The 18,542-nt window shown below is 41.7% G+C and overlaps 1 protein-coding gene across 1 annotated transcript in view; it reads left to right on the forward strand.

Moving 5' to 3' along the window:
• LOC116701512 (filaggrin-2) overlaps positions 1-10,975 on the forward strand; it is a 23,846-nt gene extending 12,871 nt beyond the window's left edge. The window contains exons 3-7 of the mRNA XM_032535250.1: positions 4,372-4,579; positions 4,622-5,062; positions 5,633-5,883; positions 7,837-8,016; positions 8,848-10,975. Coding sequence (XP_032391141.1) covers positions 4,372-4,579; positions 4,622-5,062; positions 5,633-5,883; positions 7,837-8,016; positions 8,848-9,057 — 1,290 coding nt within the window. The 3' untranslated portion in view covers positions 9,058-10,975. The remainder of the gene's footprint in view (positions 1-4,371; positions 4,580-4,621; positions 5,063-5,632; positions 5,884-7,836; positions 8,017-8,847) is intronic.
• Positions 10,976-18,542: the final 7,567 nt, after the last annotated feature.

Genomic DNA, 18,542 nt, shown 5'->3' on the forward strand with positions numbered 1-18,542 from the left:
AGGGGGGGGGGGGGTGCCTCTAGTGGCTATAGTAAATATTACAGGAGCAAAGCCGGAAGTAAGGTGTCGAAGAGCACCAAATTACGCATAGGAGGTGGGTGGATGGGTCACACACAGGGATTTCACCCAGAAGGTTTGTGTCCCATTTAAAATTAAAAAAGGAAATGGTGAGGGTAACAAAGGAAATAACGCCACGTTCTGCGCCACATGCGTAATCGGAAGTGAAGTAACAGAACAGATGAATTGATTTTGAACCTAAACCATAATCTTTTTCTGAACTTAACCAAGTGGTTTCGATGCCTAAACCTAACCCAACTGTGACTGTTTCACAACGTTAGGACGGAAAGCGCTTCTGTGGGTCGTATTAGAGGATAGGAATCAACTACCTACATTGTTGTTTGGTTTGGAGGACTCGTTGGAGTTGAGAGATGGAGTTCCAACTCTAGTCCGCGGTAGCTTGTACAGGTAGACCTGCGGTATTGACTTTCTGGCTTTGTAGCATCAGCCACTACTGCCTTTTATCTTCTATTAGTTAAAGTCAGTGTTAAATCTTACTGATATGAACTGTTTAACATGTTGAAAGCAGTCGGGTGTGTTTCGTGATGTCTATTGTTAGCGCTGGGTTGAAACTTACCACTCCAGGATAATATCCAGGACATTTTGGGAAAAATATAATAATTATAAACTTTGTTTGAATGTGTTAAAGATACTGTGTTTAGTGTTTACAGAGGGAGCATGCCGTTTCAAAGATCAGCTATTAAAAAAGACATTTAAAGGGCAAAAAAGATTTGAAAACAGCTTGTGGGACTCCTTTTAAAGCGGGCACGTTGTTAGAAGTGCAAGAAAAAAAAGGCTGGTTAAAGAGACATGTTTCAAAGTGCAATTTAAACATTTCAGCAGAGCCTTAATATCTCTGGGTAGGCTGTTCCTCAGTTTGTGAGCTTGGCTGAAAAAAAGCTGCATCTGCAATCCATCTTTTGAGTATCTCCAGAACCAGCAGTAAAATGTTAAAGGGCTCACGAAGGAACATAAGACAACAGGGAATCTCTCTCTCTCTTTCTATGATGTAGGTCAGTTCTAAGCTGCTTTGTATAAAAGTAGAAGGACTTTAAAATGACTTACAGCTGTTGTCTGACAACCGAATGTTCATGAAACACAAACTAAGGGACCACAGAGAGTTGAAGCAGGTAGAAAGTTCCGCACGTAAATAAACTATAAGAAAACAGTCAACAGGTTGTGTTTTTTTCTCAACTTATTGAACTTGTCTAGACTACAGTATTTAAAGAAGACAAATGGTTCATGCATTTTCATTCAAATTATCCCGAGTTTGGTGATCCAAAGTGACTCCTAAAGAAGCTGGTACATTACATTTAAAAAAATCTAATTAAAGAATGCAATAGACTTAACTATGCAAAAACACTGCAGGGCTAGCAAGGCACAGCGCTGTCTACTGCTTAAAAATTATTTGTTATATGGCTGCAATTAAAGCTCTGACATTACAGGTGAAAAGGGTTAACATTCTGTAAAAGCGCCTGAAGAAGGACTTACTTCTCCTGCACCATACGAACGTTTTGAGATGCTTAGTAATGTGTCAGCAAGGAGAAGTGGAACAGACTGCAGGGAGACGGAAGCCTATCAAAGGTTTGACATAATTGGGGTCATGCCTAACGTCACTAAAGGTCACAAGCTCAGCCGCCGAATCATCTGCCACTGCTGTCTGCTGCCAAAGTATTGTCGGAAGGATGTGTTTCATGAAGACATGGTAATCCACAGGAGACTGTTTGTGATACCTGTATTAAAAGGCCTTTTCAGGGTTAATTACATATACAGTTTTTAAAAACGTGACGACGGTGTCCGACGCAGACATTTCAAGAAAGAGTCAAAAGGTTGGAGGAGATACTTCTCACATTAAGAACCACACCACCCATCTTTGGGACACACACAGCCCCTACTAAGCAAAATAGCAATATCAGAATATCACAGCTGGTTTTCTTTGGATGCTAATGTCCTCTCAGAGTTGTTCCAGCTCTCAAACTCTCTGCTGGATATCAGTGGTCAAGACTGAGCAACTTCCTGTTTGAGTTCGAAGTTGATTAGCCCTCACCCACTAAACAACCTTTGTCTTAAACCATCCAAGTTAATGAGTGAAGGTTAGTGGAGCAAGAGGTAAGGAACTAGTTTCTGGGAAAGATCTCCACAACATCAGTATTGTTAACTTTACTGTTTATTTGTCCTGGTTAATAGAGATCAAACAGGATGGGGAAACCAGGCCAAGTAAGTCTACTTTGTCTCGTTTTAAAGCGTCACGAGACAAAAGGGTTTGGAGCCACTGATCCTGAATTCCTTTTTTACTTTAAATTTAATTCAGTGGGAGCCCAATGAAGCACTAAATTAGAGCTCACTGGGAACTGTTTTAGCTGTTGTCAAAGCTCCCTCAGAATTGTGTCACACAGCAAGTGATACACTCTCTAAGTTGTGTTTCAGCACCTGAAACAAATCTGCTGTCTGACTTATTTACAATTTTGAACGATGCTGGTGTCACATTGCGAGACCCTGCTGCCCGCTGGCCTGTAAAAGCCTCCTTATCAGTGCAGGTAATCTCGGGTTGTTTCCAAGGAAAGTGTTGAAATACCCTTCAATCTCTCTCAAAGGTGTGAGACAAACCAGAAGCCAAGCCAGGATTTATGTTCTGTCACTCCTTCCTCTAACAGGATGTCTACACCGCCAGCCTCTGGCCACGCGCCTAAGGGCGCAAGCCAGCCTCACCTTCAATTAGCTTCATCCTCCCTGACGAGGCTATTAATCATGGCGTGCACTGGCAGGGAACAAAGCCGGATCTTCTGGTGACAAAGACAAGGATGAGCAAGGGAGACGAGGGAGGGGCGGAAATTATTCCTCTGCAACTTTAAATGTCATTCAATGTCTTTATTTTCTGCACATGACTAAATTCACTGCAAAAAGCTTCTGACTTTTAGTTCTTTCTAAATTTAGTTGTTTTTTTCAAGCTCAAAGCTTGTTAGTTATGACATTTGTTGAAGACTGAAAGTTTATTCTTGACCTTGGAAAGTAGTAGTTAACAGAACAATCCCAACTCATGGTCCACTTACTTACTTTTTCAGTATTCCACATCATCTTCAGAATATTGTGTTTGTTCAGTTTCGCTCACTTCGTTTTAAGAAGATAATAAATAATTGTTAATGACGAGCTATGCAGGATGTTGATAATAATTATTATGGTTTAATGATGTTGGTGATGATTTTAATGATGCTAAAAGGATTCCTGTGATAGGAACGGTCTCTGAGACATCTGTTCCTAAAACTTTGAGTAGTGTCAATTTTATGAGCTTCTTTAATGATAAAATTATAACAATTAGAGATAAAATTCATCGCCTCAACTTCTAACGGTTCACCTTTAAATGCAAGACTGCTAGAAAGAAAGACAAGACCTGATCCATACTTAGACTGTCCATCCATCCATCCATCTTCATCCGCTTTACCCAGTATCGGGTTGTGGGGGGCAGCAGCTCCAGCAGGGGACCCCAAACTTCACATTCCCGAGCCACATCAACCAGCTCCGACTGGGGGATCCCGAGGCGTTCCCAGGCCAGGTTGGAGATATAATCTCTCCACCTAGTCCTGGGTCTTCCCCGGGGCCTCCTCCCAGCTGGACGTGCCTGGAACACCTCCCTAGGGAGGCGCCCAGGAGGCATCCTTACCAGATGCCCGAACAACCTCAACTGGCTCCTTTCAATGCGAAGGAGCCCAGCTCCTCAGGGATCACTGTGCTTCTCACCCTATCTCTAAGGGAGATTCATCTACCAACCCCCTATAGAACTGGCTCTGGTTTGCCTTGCACCAGCTCTTAATTATGCTGTTATAGTTTTAGACTCCCGGGGGACTTCCTTTGACTCCCTCTGTGTGCATTGATGTCCCAGAAATGCTTGTCACTAATTTTGCTCTGGGGAGCTCATTCCCTGGAGTTTGGGGGAATTACTGGACTAGTTGGGTGTTAGTAAATTACAAAGTGTGGTCTAGACCTACTCTATCTGTAAAGTGTCTTGAGATAACTCTTGGTATGAATTGATACTATAAATTAAATTGAATTCAATTAAATGGGCACTTTTTCACATTATTTTCACATTACTTATTCTTGTTATTATTAAATTATTATTATTACAGCCACTAGAGGGCGCCACCACTAAACATTGATAAATAACCCTTGAAATCTCAAGCTAGGAGCTATTCAGGTTCTGTTCATTGTTTGACCAGAGGACACATTTCTAAAGCCATTTTTCATATATTTTAGGATATTCAAGTGGAAACCAAATCCCACAGAGCAGAACTCATGACTGTGTTTTTGTTTGTTCTGCAGGCCAGGAACTCCTCCAGCTCCTACTCCAGCTCCCTGAGAGAACTCCTCCAGCGGAAGATCACCGCCCTGGAGGAGCAGCTGCACAGCTACTACAGAGATACCCACGACTACGGTCACCACAACGACCACCACGATGATCACCACGACGACCACCACGGCAGCAGTCACCCCGACGACCATCACGACGACCACCGTGGTACCGGTCACCGGGACGATCACCACGGTACCGATCACCACGGTACCGGTCACCGGGACGACCACCACGACAGCCATCACAACAGCCAGCACGGCGGCCACAGGAACAACCATCGCGGCAGTTACCATAACTATCACCACGACCACCACTACGACCGGCACAACAGCCGGCAACGTGGTCACTATGGCAACCATCACAGCACCTACCACTACGACGACCATCATGACGACCACCCTGAGGATCACCACGATTATCACCCTGAAGATCACCACGATGGTCACCACGACTATCACCACGGGCCTGGACACCATGATGACCACCATGAGGATCACCATGATAGTCACCATGGCAACAACCACCATGACAGCCGCCACGGGATCGATCATAACCCACGGCGGTTGGCTTCCAGCGGCAAAGAGACAAATCTGCGCGGCGCGGGGCACGGCAAGCTGGAAACAGTTCTCAGCCAGCTGCACCACGGCAACACTGACACTGGTACACACACCAGGCTGCTCTCATGAAACAATCGTACATATCGCTACGAAACATAATGCACCATAATTCGTATTAATTCTACGTATTTATTGGTGTAGGCACCACATTGACTGTCGCCCCGGATGCGCATTGGGAGGATGTTAGGGTGGACATTTGTGTCCTAAAACACCGCTTTCACGCAAGGGAGCGGAGTTTGTGTTCCTGAAGACAAAAACACAAGACCTTTACCCAGAAAACGGGTGACCGTGTCCCAGGGTTACACAAGGGGACTGGTGTTTTAACCCAAACTACAAGCTTTTTTCTAAAAAGGTTTTGGTGACTAAACTTAACTGTTGTCGCTGCAGCACAGTCACCTTTTGGTCTGTAAAGACCGCTAAACTTAACTTTCTTGAATTGTTGTGCAAACATTTTGTATGATGCTATACAAACCCGTTCATGAGAATGCATTGCACACACGCACACTCACACAGCTCATGTACAGTTTAGCTTCAATTCTATTTTTACATTTCAAACCTGTGCATGATTACAAGCCAACATTTAACCCACAATCTGCACTCTCTGCCTCACCAGGAAACCACAAGAAGCTGAAGAGTCCCAACGCTTTTCTGCTCGACTTCCCCATGAGGACCAACTACATGTACGCCAGGATGAAGCGCTCAGTGGTCAACGAAATCTTCGCAATGACCATCTGCCTGCGGCTGAAGGCCGGAGCAGGTCCTGGCCTCGGTACTCCCTTCTCCTACGCTGTACCTGGACAAGCCAATGAGCTGGTGCTCATCGAATGGGGGAGCAACCCCATGGAGCTGCTAATCAACGACAAGGTAAAAACAATGCAATTGAAGATGTATTGTACAGAGTCAAGGGCCAGGAAATGTTAAGAAACCCAGATTTGGACATTTAGGAGTACTTTCATAGGTTTGCTGCCTGGACACTATTGTTCCGTGCATTGGTGTCTAAGTGACTAATGTTAATAAAATAATTGGTCGAGTATTGAGCAAAACGCTGTAACCGCAATGTAATGTAATTGTGAGGGAAAATGTACACTGTCAATTTCTGTCCACTTAAAGTGCTGTTTATATTATCATATTATCATGCTAAGTGTCTGACAACATTATGGAAATGACTCTTACAGAGAGAGACCTTTTTGTTAAAGAGTAAGATTCGATTCATTTAACCAGAAACAGCCCCGAAATCGCCATCGCCAATCTCGCCGCACTACATCTGAATAAACAAAACGTTTAGCATGTATAGAGCCGGTCTATTTTCACACGTAAATGGGTGAGTTAGGGGTTTATTCCAACCAAACCAGAGAGGCGATTGTTGGAACATTTAAAAAGACGAATCAAGACAACTTTTGGTAGCTTTAATTTGTTTCGACTTTGAATGAAGTGTGTTTTACGTTGATAAATGTACTGTTTATTTATATTTAGTCTGGTGGGATTAGCAATAGCGGTATTGGGTCTTTAAAACAATAAAAGGTTCTTACTCTTTAACAAATAGGTCGACCTCTGTAGGGATACTACTTCAGCGGTCTTGCTTAATAATGGACCAGTGTCAAAAAAAAAAAATTGTTTCCATCAGTCACTTAGACAAAACCACCTTGTGAAAATATGGCCCAGGTTGGAAAATATAGATGTTGTAAAACTATTTGTTGAAGCATTTACAAAGGAAATTGTTAAGTTGCCACATAGCTCCTAAAAGAAAATACTGGTGCTATACTGTTTATTAAAGGATTAAGGATAGGAAGTTCTTATAGAGGGATTTTCCAGTCAAAAAAGCTGCTTCACGGGCTTTAGGAGAGCGATATTGATATAACGCTGCTGTTCTCACACTCCAATTCCCCAGAGTGTTGCTAATCTTGCGTACAGTGAGGTGTGATAGTCAGCATCACCTCCCAAGTGAAGGTCAGAGCTATTAAGACAGCCAGCAATGACCTCAGACTCAGGACCCAATATTTGCCATGTCATGCTCTCAGTCACTGGTTAGTCACACGCACTTGTCAGGTGGCAGTGCACATGCACAGACTGACGAGCAATGGGAAGAGACATGTTTTGTGTGCGCAGGGTTAGGAGCAAAGCACACCCACCATGTCTTTGTCTGTACCACACACCAGAGGTGCCATGCAGACAGAAGACATACTCAAGGCGACCAACATGTTTCAATTGATTGATTGATTAGGTGAAAACACACAGTTAGAGATGTCCCTTCGTTGAAAAGGTTGAGCAACTCCAGACTTGGACAATTTTTTTTCTAGATTTCATTTTGTGAAAATTGTGGACAGATCAGTTTGAATGACATTAACTTGTACACAGATTGTTGACTTGCAGGTGATTTAATTATTCCATTAGCCTTCTAATCTTTTGTTCCCTGAAAAAGCTAGCTTCCTTGCCCCAGTACTGTGAGCAGTGAGCTCAAACCAAACACAACAACACAGCAATTAATCTGATTATCCTAATTGATTGGCCTAATTGTCTGTCGGAGTGACATTCTTCTCGTCACACACTTGACAGTCATCAAGCGGATCAAAGAATGCAAATTAATCTCAGTCTGTAATCAGTTTTAAGAGTTTATGAAGATAAACAGAGTGGAGAGTCTCATATTGTACTGATCCACTTCCCCTACATTAGGAATCTGTCTAATCTGTTTGTCATGGAATTTTATTTGACAATGTTACAGTAATTTTTGGGAAAGACTCTCCAGATGGACGAACTTCACCTTTTAATAGGATGTCTGTCTCTGTCTTCCTGTCTGTCTCTCTCCCCCTGTGAGTTTAGGCGGTGACAATGCCAATAACCATGACCGATGGAAAGTGGCATCATGTGTGCATGACGTGGACGACACGAGACGGTGTGTGGGAGGCCTACCAGGACGGGGTGAAGAAAGGCTCGGGACAAAACTTGTCCGCCTGGCACCCCATTAAACCAGGAGGGACCTTCATCCTGGGCCAGGAGCAGGTAAGACAAACGGTATGCTTTGTGGTAGAGATCCAGTAACTGTATATTGTAGAAAGTAAGACTTTAGAAGACTTAAGGACAAGGCTTCTGAAAGTCTGGACCAAGGTCTGCATCCAGTCCAAAGTCTATCCAGACCCAGCCCATATCTTGTGCTATGAATACAATACCTCATAATGTGTAAAGTTTTCTATTTTTAAATATATTTTCTATTGACCAAATAATTGTGTCGCTGAATGTACAGTATTGGTGTGACGACCCAGAGATGATCTGTATGGATTTTGTGTGGAGTGTAAAGGGTTCTAAATGAATGGCAAAATGTAAAAAGTAAGTTAATGTTCACACTGAAATTGATATTTTATTATTACAAAGAAAAAGTAGGCTATTAAAGTTCTTTTGGGGGGGTACTGGTTCAGAATTCCAGGCACTGGTATCGGCACAATAATTAACCAGGAAACACAATAACTCAACTTGACTGTATGTTGCGTAGAAGTTAAAAGTGAGTTGATTAAATGTTATTTTGTTGGGATTAGTTTTTGGTTAAAGCCTAGCGTCCAAGATGGGTATTACTAGGGGCAATGGCACAAGGGTTAGGGTTATTTCCAGGGTTGGAGTTAGGGTTAGTGTTATTGCCAATCGTTCTGGACTTCTGACGTTGAATAAGAATCATATGCAAACCTTTGAGTAATACGTTTGAGAACCTCTGGCATTGGATGTAAAAATAATTGCCATAGTGTCGGCTCAATTTAGCTATAATCTTTGTTTTATAACTTTATAAGCTCACAGATCTTCTAAAGAAGATCTTTTAAACCTGTTTCTAACTGGTCCTCGCAGGACACAGTGGGAGGCCGCTTCGACGTCACTCAGTCCTTCATGGGAGAGTTGTCTGATCTCCAGTTCTGGTCCAGAGTCCTGACGCCCAACGAGATCTACAGCCAGGCGACCTGCGGGGGCCACCTCGTTGGTGATGTCATGTCCTGGTTGGAGGAATCGGTGGAGCTCCATGGAGGGCTCTCTGAGGTGCCCTTTGACCCCTGCCACTAAGGACTGACACTGGACCCCAACACCGAGAGCCGTAGCCTCAGCATCCCAACATATTTCAATTCCCCCACCCCCCCACCCCAGTCAAAAATAGTTGGAGAGTGGGAAAATGTTATTTAGTCACGGATCAAAGATGGGGGAATGATTAAGGATTATGAGCAGGAGGAGTTATTTTGCTTTTTCTATATATTTTTGCCATTCCTGTCTGATCTTTCTGCCTTCTCCACCTACACCCTCACTTCTTCGCTCTGACGCTCTCAGCAGGACAATGTCAAAGGCTCCAAAAAGCGCAGGGCTTTGGATTTACAGGCTGTGTGGTCATGACTGCGGCTGAATCTCGAGGATGCAACACACATAATAGGATTTCATTCCATCAGAACAGGTCCAAAGGTTGCTTGTTGCCATCAGCTCCCCATGCACTGGCTTGTTTTGTTTAGTATGTGAGCAACATGAGGTGAAAGAGTGGCGAAAAGCTTCAGAATACAAATGAAGCCACACTGAGACCTGAACCGGGATAATTCATACATGTTGCTAGGGCACTGACAATCGAATATCTGCTCATTGTTTTGTCGAGACAAAGGAATAATGTTGTTTTTTGTTACAATGTCTGTCAAATTTGGTACAAACTACTGTTGATTTTGCACGTTGAGATTGTTGACTGTTTTGTACTAGTATTTCATATTGAAAACTCTGCATTTTTTGTAGACAGAAAACGGATTTTGTGGCATTCAGAAAAAAAAAGAAAAAAAGAATCCATGTATGATGTGTTCTGCATAACCGTGAGATTGCATTTTGTCGATTAAGGACTGAGAATGAGGTTTTGTTCCTTTGTCCAAAAGTCGTCCGTTGTGTAAGAGCACCGCGGCTCAATGTCAGACGTGACAGGCCACCTGGCTGCACAGGCGCAGCGTTAACTGTCCCGCAAAATGCCGATGGCTTACAGCGGGATTTACCTATGGACAACTGATCCGATCCTGCCTATTTCGGACCAGCTCAAAACGCACGGCAGAGTCGGACACACTCACACACACTCTGCATACGCTTAGAGAAGATAAATAGGTGAAAGGAGACTTTGTTGATCTCGGTTTGTAGCGGCACCTTTACGTTTTTTTTAACAAGAGGCTTTTTTTGTACATGTAAATTACATCAGACAGTCTGTTTTTAATTATTAAAAAGCATGTATTGTGGCATTTCTCCCATTGTAAATAAGTACAGAGCACTATCTCAACCCAGTACAAACCCTGAGGTTGTTTAAGAGCAATTTTTTGGAAGTAAACTGTTTATTATTTATGATTGTTTATCACAACCCTATCCCATCTGAGTTAAACTCAAAGGGGTTGAACTCTTTTTATTGATAGTCAAAACTAAATGGGCTATTTGTTGTTGCCATGGTGATTAGAATCCCTCAGCATCAGGACCACAGCATCGCACCACAGCTGTCAATATCTGCAAAATGTTTCCTCGACTGGAACACCAAGACGAGCAGCACTTTGAAAACCTGCTCCGGTTTTCCTCTCATGATAGCGGGCCAAATGCACGTGACATTTGTTAATATGTTGCTTCTTCTTCTTTTTTTCCATAGACATCGTTTTAAACACCTCCTCCTTCGAGCGCACTGTCTAGTGTTAGGCTGAATGAAAAAAATAACACATACGACTTTATGCATTAAGACTTGCTTATTCTCGCCTTTGGTGTACACTTTAATTAGTTTTGGTTGTTTTTTTATGCTTATTCTTGTGTCTTTGGCTGTAAATATTCAAAGTATTGCAGTGTGTTCAGTCAACAGTCCCTCCCTCATGTGTAAGCCAAACTGAATTGTAAAACTTGAAAGAGGAAGAAAATGCACTGTAAATGCTGTCAAATATTTGTAAAGATGTGAGGATTTTGATTAAAACTATTTAAAATATTTTATGAATTCAAACTGGACCGCAAACCTCGTTTTTTTTTGACACTTTGTACAGTGCGCATGTCGTACTGTCTTATGATTCTCTGAGACAAGCAAAGGCAACTGGACTTGCAGAATTTCTTGAAGACGTTTTGTCTCTCATCCAAGACACTTCTTCAGTTCCAATTGACTAGTGGGGAGTCCCAGACATTTAACCTCTGGTGGTTTGGGTCACCTGAGGCCTGATAGTCACATGAGGGTCATTGGCTGGATCCCAATTCTCTTATTTGATATATCCTCACTTCTTGTTTGAACCCAAAGTTGTTCTGTTCCACCTTCGTGAAGGCCGTCTCAACACAGCTAATGGATTCACGTGAAGCTTCAGAGATTTCCTTGTCTCCCATGCTTCTTTGGTGGGACAGATTGAGATGCGAAAAAAGGGAAGCAAGTGAAGGAAACGTGGATGCACCTGTGACATACCCACTAAGTCTCATGGGAGCCGTTGGGAGTCACATGGGAGTCGTTGGCACATCAGGTCAAGGTGGTGTCACATGGGAATCATTGGGAGCCGTTGGGTCTTTGGGAGTCATTGGTGTCAAAGGTCATCTGCTAGTCACCTGAGTCAAGGTGTGGATGTCTTTTGAGCTGGCTTGGGAGGGAGCTTGGGACTGCGTCTCCAAGAATTTCCAGTCCAGTTGTCTTTGCTTACAACAGAGATCTACCATGACCTAGATGTCTGAGAAACCTGCACAGACATATACTTGTGATGCATTTCAAAAAGCAGGTATAGTTGATCCAGCCAGGATGAAAAAAGACAAAAAGTGCAGCTCTGTGAAAGGTAGTTAAGGTGTGAACGTCTGTTATTTCTTTGATGAATGTCAGTGTTTTTCAACAATATCTTACTATATGGGAGGAATGAAGAACAGATGAAGATGGAGACTTCCATGGTGGTTACAGCAGTACATCAGCTGCTCCTTGTTTGGTTGTCAGATCCAGCTCTGCTTTGCATACGGCTGCAGAGGAGCCAGTATTTTCATATGAGATATATGATTCTACATTGGGAACACTGGGCTGTTCTTGTGTTCCTGTTTTGGGGAAATGAAGATTTTAAGTATTATTAAAAACACTATAAGAGTAACAGCTACCACAGAGCTAGTATACATTTATGCAATTACTAAAACAAAACCTTCAAGCCTGCTGGAGCTCTGTCGGGTGAGACCATGGGAGTGAACAATGGACTGGCTCTGGTGGAGGAAGAAGAACAGGAAACATCTACAGACAAAAGTAATTTATTTTTCTTTCTTGCAAAATGTTGTGCATGTATGCATTTAAACATCAAATGTTTATCATTTTAGGATACATTTTAACATAAAGTTGTGATATTGATACAGCAAATTAAAGGCTTTTTACTTTACACAGAGAACAATGGCATTAAGTGGATTTTAGAAGTGCTTGCCATTTTGTTGTTTTATACTTTATGCTGTTTTACTTTCAAATCAATTACCTGCGTGGACTGTGTCAAGTGGGTTTTTGATGAAGATGAGTTGATGAGCTGATGAGTTGTTAATAAGCTGCTCTTTCTGCTTTGAGGATGCAATGATTAGTTTAAAGGTTCTCTTCCAAATGACAATAATAGCTATGACATAATAACAGCTAATACTACAAAATAGTGATGTCTGGCCATGCAGATAGTTTCAGCTTTATCTGCTGAGGTTTTGTAAAGTGCCACTTCCTTTAAAACAAAGTTTAAAGCAGCAAAATGACATTTGGAAACTAAATATGAATGTTTCTTTCCAGAAACAATATCCAAGTTTCTTACAATAATCCACAAACCTCGCTGCACAGGGGCCGCTGCATTCTTGGCAGCAACCTACTCAGCCCCTCAGCAAATAAAACTGAAACTATCAGATGCCATTAGAGGTAAGAAAATACAATCTGCCAGTGTATTTAGGTACGCCTGCAGAATCTCATGCAACGAGTTTATCAATAGGATTCTATCTATGTATTAGAATCATTTTTCAATATAACGTTGACTACTGCAACCAGGATCGGCCTGTGGCATGGGCAGTACAGGCAAATGCTATCCAGAGTGCGATTTGTGAAAAAAAGCAGAGGGGGGGGTTGATCATGCACAACCAAACAAAACATGCAAGAATGAATCTCCTTTGCAATAATAATAAATGGACAGGCATGTCAAACACTTCAGTATTCAATGGAAAAAACAGATCTTTTTCTTGAACTTAACTAGTCGTTTTGGTGCCTGAACTTAACTGTCAGTGCTTCATGACGCTCACTCTTTCTGGCTAAACTCTACTACCACGGCCCCTGGAAGGACCAGTATCTGGCGGTGCCTGTAGCCAGCTCACAGTCACCTATTGGCGGCTAAACAACTGCCAACGTCATCCTGGAGCTCTGTAGCGGCTACACAAAACCAGCAACTGCTGCCCAGATTTAATTATTCTAGGGCACTATAGACTATTCACATTACAGTGATTTACTTAGTTTAAATTACTTCTATTTTAGAAATATAATGGTCTGTTGGGGAAGTATAATTGATTAATTTGAGGGGGTGATGCAGCTTGTCCACACCAGGAATAAAAATAATTCAGCAGAGGAAGGGATGTGGACCTGTTTGGACCTAGTCTGTTGCACGACTAAAACAATTTTTAAACGTACACATGTTCCAAATGCCAACAAATGCCAATAAACCAGATCATGTTTTTATCCCATGCCGGGTTGCTGTTTGGACTAGCCAGACCCTCCTCCGCAGCGCTGGGGAGAAAGGTCCGACGACGCGAGACTACAGTGTGTGTGACGTGTTGTTTTGTCGTTGTTTCTCAGGCTGGCTGGGTCAGTACAGACAGCTGGCTCATTACTTCTCTCTGCTCTGCTTCCTGCTCATCATCGTCACTCTGCTCCAGACTCTCTGCTGTGAGTACTTCCTGACAGCTTCACCTTTTAATATTAATCCATTAGTGGAAAGTTATCAATTGTTCGTTTTTGGCACAAAGATTTCAAGGCAAGGCCCATTTCATTTCATGTAAATTCGGTAAAATGAACTTTAGAATGCAGACACCGTACAAAAAGTAAAATATAGGCTACAGAATGATGTAATAAATAAAATCCAGGATTTTCCATAATTTACGGTATGTAATGTAGAAATGAAATGGATGTAGCCAACATTACAATGATGATTAATTAAGGTTAGGGCTGATATTTTTCTATATTTGTCTTGTCAACAAATCCAATGAAAAGTCCAAAACCAACATTGTGTAAGTATGTGTCTCTGTACTTTGTGACTTTTTGTCTGTCGTTCTCAGCTCCAAGCCCATTGGTTCCTACTAAAGGTGTAAATCTTTTTACAAAGATTGTATTATTTCCTTAAACAGCTGACTACTGTAGTTTTCAGGTTTAAGTCAATCAAACCGGAGGAAATGGTGCATTTGTCGGTGACTATATTCATGCACATTTGGTGCCGTAGTGAGTATCTGTGCCCGTTAATGCCCCAAATCTTTCAGGATTTTAAAAAGTCTTCCACTTTGTGTCATTCCTCCTCAGTCTCTCTGACTGGACTGGAAAATACCTATGTTACGTAACCTTACAGACAGTAACATCAGACAATTTAGTCTCTTTTAAGGTTGCAGGAGTGAAAATGAGTCATCCTCAACATGTGATTTGTTCCGGTTCAGCATGTAACGACAATTAGGATGTAGGCTCTACAGGATGGTTTTTTTTTCCTTGGCAACAACGTTTTTCTCAAATGATTATTTATGAAATGGCTTGAAAGACGCATAAAGAAGGATGCGTATAGCTGTAGTTAATGATGGGGAAAGATTCTCTCCTGCGGGGAGCATTGCCCTCCAGGTTTGGGCTGGGCCCCGAATGTTTCCAACATCTGGCTCCACCCCTGCACATCGCAGCAGTGTGGCTCATTCACGTTTTTTAAGACAACAATGTTGTTTGTGGCACAGAAGCTATATCAGGCTTTGACTAACCAGACGATATTTATTAGTAGGATTGCATTATTTGAATTTCTTGAACGTAGTGCAGATATACTGTTTATGTTCTAAAAGGCTGAAACTTCACAGCAGCCATAAGCAGATCATCTTTATCATCTTTGCTTTAAGAAATTCTGAATATTCTTCGCAGTCGTGCTAGCAGCTGACATTTTGCCAAAAAATGGAGACGTCATTCTTTTCACGTCTTATTTTAGCCTGAATGTCTTCATTTGAAGGTTTACAGAGAAGATTAACTCTTTATAATTCTTCTGAATGGTGTCCTCTTTTTATTATTATTTTTATCTCTGTCAGTCTTCTTTTTTTTTCTCCCCAACACATCCTTTATTATCCTGTATCCATGGTAACAGGTAATGGGACATTAGGTATGTAATTTTCTGTCTTTCTGTTGTGTGCTGTTGTGTGTGTGTGTGTGTGTGTGTGTGTGTGTGTGTGTGTGTGTGTGTGTGTTGTGAATCTCACAGTGGTTCAGATACCTTGGTGTCCCAGTCACAGTCCTCCCTGCAGGAAACCAAACTGAGAGATGTGACACACAGACTGGAGAAGCTCAACCAGTCTTACCGCCTCCTGTTCTCCCAGTATCCGGCTCTGAACCAGTACTGCCCGGTCAGCAACGCCACCACCGGGGGTGAGTGCTGTGTAGGTGGACTCTTTGGATCAGGGTTGATGAGGAGCTGAGATTTAGACCTCGGGGGTGAGGTCATTTATGTAAAGTAAGGCTGTCCAGTCCTCAGTTCTACAAAGGGGATGCAGATTGTCAACAGGGGCCCTCACAAGAATGTATGGATGGATACACAGACAGACAGACAGACAGACAGACAGACAGACAGACAGACAGACAGATAGTTATTGATCCCAATAAAACAGGAAATTATAGTGTTACAGCAGCACAATCAGTCACACAGCACAGAATGTAAATGAAATACTAGGATACAATATACATACAATACATATAACGTACATGAAATAATAGGATAAAATACTAGAACAGATACTTGAATATATACAAGTTGGGAAAATAGATAGATAGATAGATAGATAGATAGATATATAGATAGATAGATAGATAGATAGATAATCCATTTATATCGTGAGAAGTCACTGCCTCTCCGTGAAACTCCATTGAATAAATGAGGGGTTTTAAAAAAAATGTAACATGCATGATTAAAAGCAAATACAATACAAATGTAATTTTCTACAAAGAAATTGTGTTAGAAGAGAAAAGGTCCAGCGTGCTCAGATGTTCAAACAAATAATGAAGGTCCTCCTTGGAAGTGAACAAAAAAGTCCCCAAAAACAAGGAGCCTGTAAAATATATATGGAGCCCACTAGTGGTCATACTTTGCATTTGTGAGTTTCCTGCTCCTTGCTCAGGTGTTTGCAATCTACTAAAGAGGAAAAAAGCTGATGGATACACCCTGAAGAAAGTTGTTTGTACTGCCACATGTGAGTTCTTACTCAGTTCACTTTAATAAAGGCTTTTTTTTAACTTTTTGTCAGACGAGTGCCTTGGACCTGGTTTCTTTTTGGAAGATTTATGTCAGTTTTGGTGTTTGGCGTTGTTATTTTGGCTGACATTAACATCAAAATGTGTACATCCGTAGACCGACAACTTGTCTGGATCAACAGTACATTTCCAGGATAATTGCCTGACATCCCTAACCTTCTGCTCTCTATGTGCTGCCGTTCTCCAAATCCGCTTGCTTTGGGAAACAACAACAACCTGTGAGCTTGAATATAAATATACCGTATATATTTGATGAAAATGGCAAGTTTTGAAGAAGATTTGGATTGTACAACATGGCAGGCCTGCTTGGTTCTTTCAGGGACTTATTGTAAAGATTTACAAAGAATATACTTACAGCATTCACTCTGTAACTGGGACGTTTTGGGACGATAATAGAGGATTACTGTGGACAAAGTACACACGATGATACACTGGTAAGAGCAGAGGAGGTTCAACCATGTATCCAGCATATCATTTAAATAGCTCACGTTACTGTGTTGTGTGAACAGTTAATTTTATTTAATATTGGATGTGGTGTTTTCTTTTGCGGGGTGTAAATGTTCCACCAAAACAAGACTTATTTGCAGAGCAACCGTCCAGATCTTAGTGCCGCCCGAGATGGTTGTTATTAGTTTAAGAAATGCAAACAACGCAGGGCTTTTTTTTTTTTTTATGTATCTGCGGTGTAGCGAGACCTTACTCCACAGCGCTGTGGTGATAGGTCTGTCAAGGCTAAACTAACCCACAATGGATCACATCTGCTTCACCTCATGGACTGCTTGGTTTAGCTCTTTTATACTGCATCAAAGAAAGAAAGAACGTTCTGTAAAAGTACCAAGATGTCCACATCTGAAAATCAGTTTGGGGTTTTTGGTCAATGTTGACTTTGCGTGTGCAGCTTAAACACGAGGAAGTATTTGCAGAAAAGAGGCGTTTGAGCCGGCAGATCTGATTTGCATGGTGATTTGCAAAAGTACACAAACCCCAGACAGCTCAAGCATGACCATGTTTCATTTTGGAATCAGATAACTAAATAAGTTCTGTCTGCTTTGGTTTCTGTACCTGAAACTATAACCGTCCACTGTAGTGGACATCAAGCATTCATTGCATTGCAAAATATATTTCAATTCACCCCTAAAATATTTGTTTGTGAAAAAAAGCTACTTTGCACTTTTGTACTACATACATTGCACAACTTTTTGCACAATTCTGCTTAATGTACAGTAGTTTATTCTCCAAAACAAAACTCAGTGGAAAATATTTGGACATGATTTTAGTCTTGTTTTTTTTATATTATGTATTATGACTCTTTTGACACTTTAGAATTAGAACGAGTGCTTTGTTATTTTCATGCATGAAAGGGCACCAAACAGCCCGATGAGGATGTTTTCACAGCTGGAAATGTCCCCAGTCTTGACATTTCTGTTGTGAAAAGGTCATTTGCAGCTTGAGGCAGATTGAAACTCAATCAAAGGATAAGACAGCTCATGCGTCCTCGTTCTCTTTCACCCAGAGAGGGCGTGCAGACCGTGTCCAGCCGGCTGGACGCTGCAGGGAGACAAGTGTTTCCTCTTCAGTCAGGACAGGGCCGACTGGATCAGCAGCCAGTACCGCTGCATGGCCCTGGGGGGCGCTGTGGCCACAGTCAGGACGGAGGAAGAACAGGTAAACACACACACACACACACACACACACACACACACACACACACACACACACACATATGTTTCTGCTACGTCCATAGGTGTCATTCACACTGGGGACACTGAGGACATGAGGACACCAACACTTTTTAAAAGCAAATTTGTTGAAATGCTTTGAAATATAGAATATGTAATATGGGATATGTTTTTGAATGTGCAGAATATTTTGAACATGAGCAGAAATGTTGCTGAAACACATCTGAGCTATTACAGTCGAGCAGTTTACAAAATGATTTAAATTCATTCATGGATCATTGATCACACTTTTTAACCCTCGTATGGTATTCAGGTCAAATTGACCCATTTCAAATTTTTACAAGAAGAAAAATTTAAATTTTTAGTTAAAAGTTAAAAAAAAATTTTACCTAAAAATCGGC

This window comes from Etheostoma spectabile, chromosome 14 (genome assembly GCF_008692095.1).
Source record: "Etheostoma spectabile isolate EspeVRDwgs_2016 chromosome 14, UIUC_Espe_1.0, whole genome shotgun sequence".
NCBI classification, from domain to species: Eukaryota; Metazoa; Chordata; class Actinopteri; order Perciformes; family Percidae; genus Etheostoma; species Etheostoma spectabile.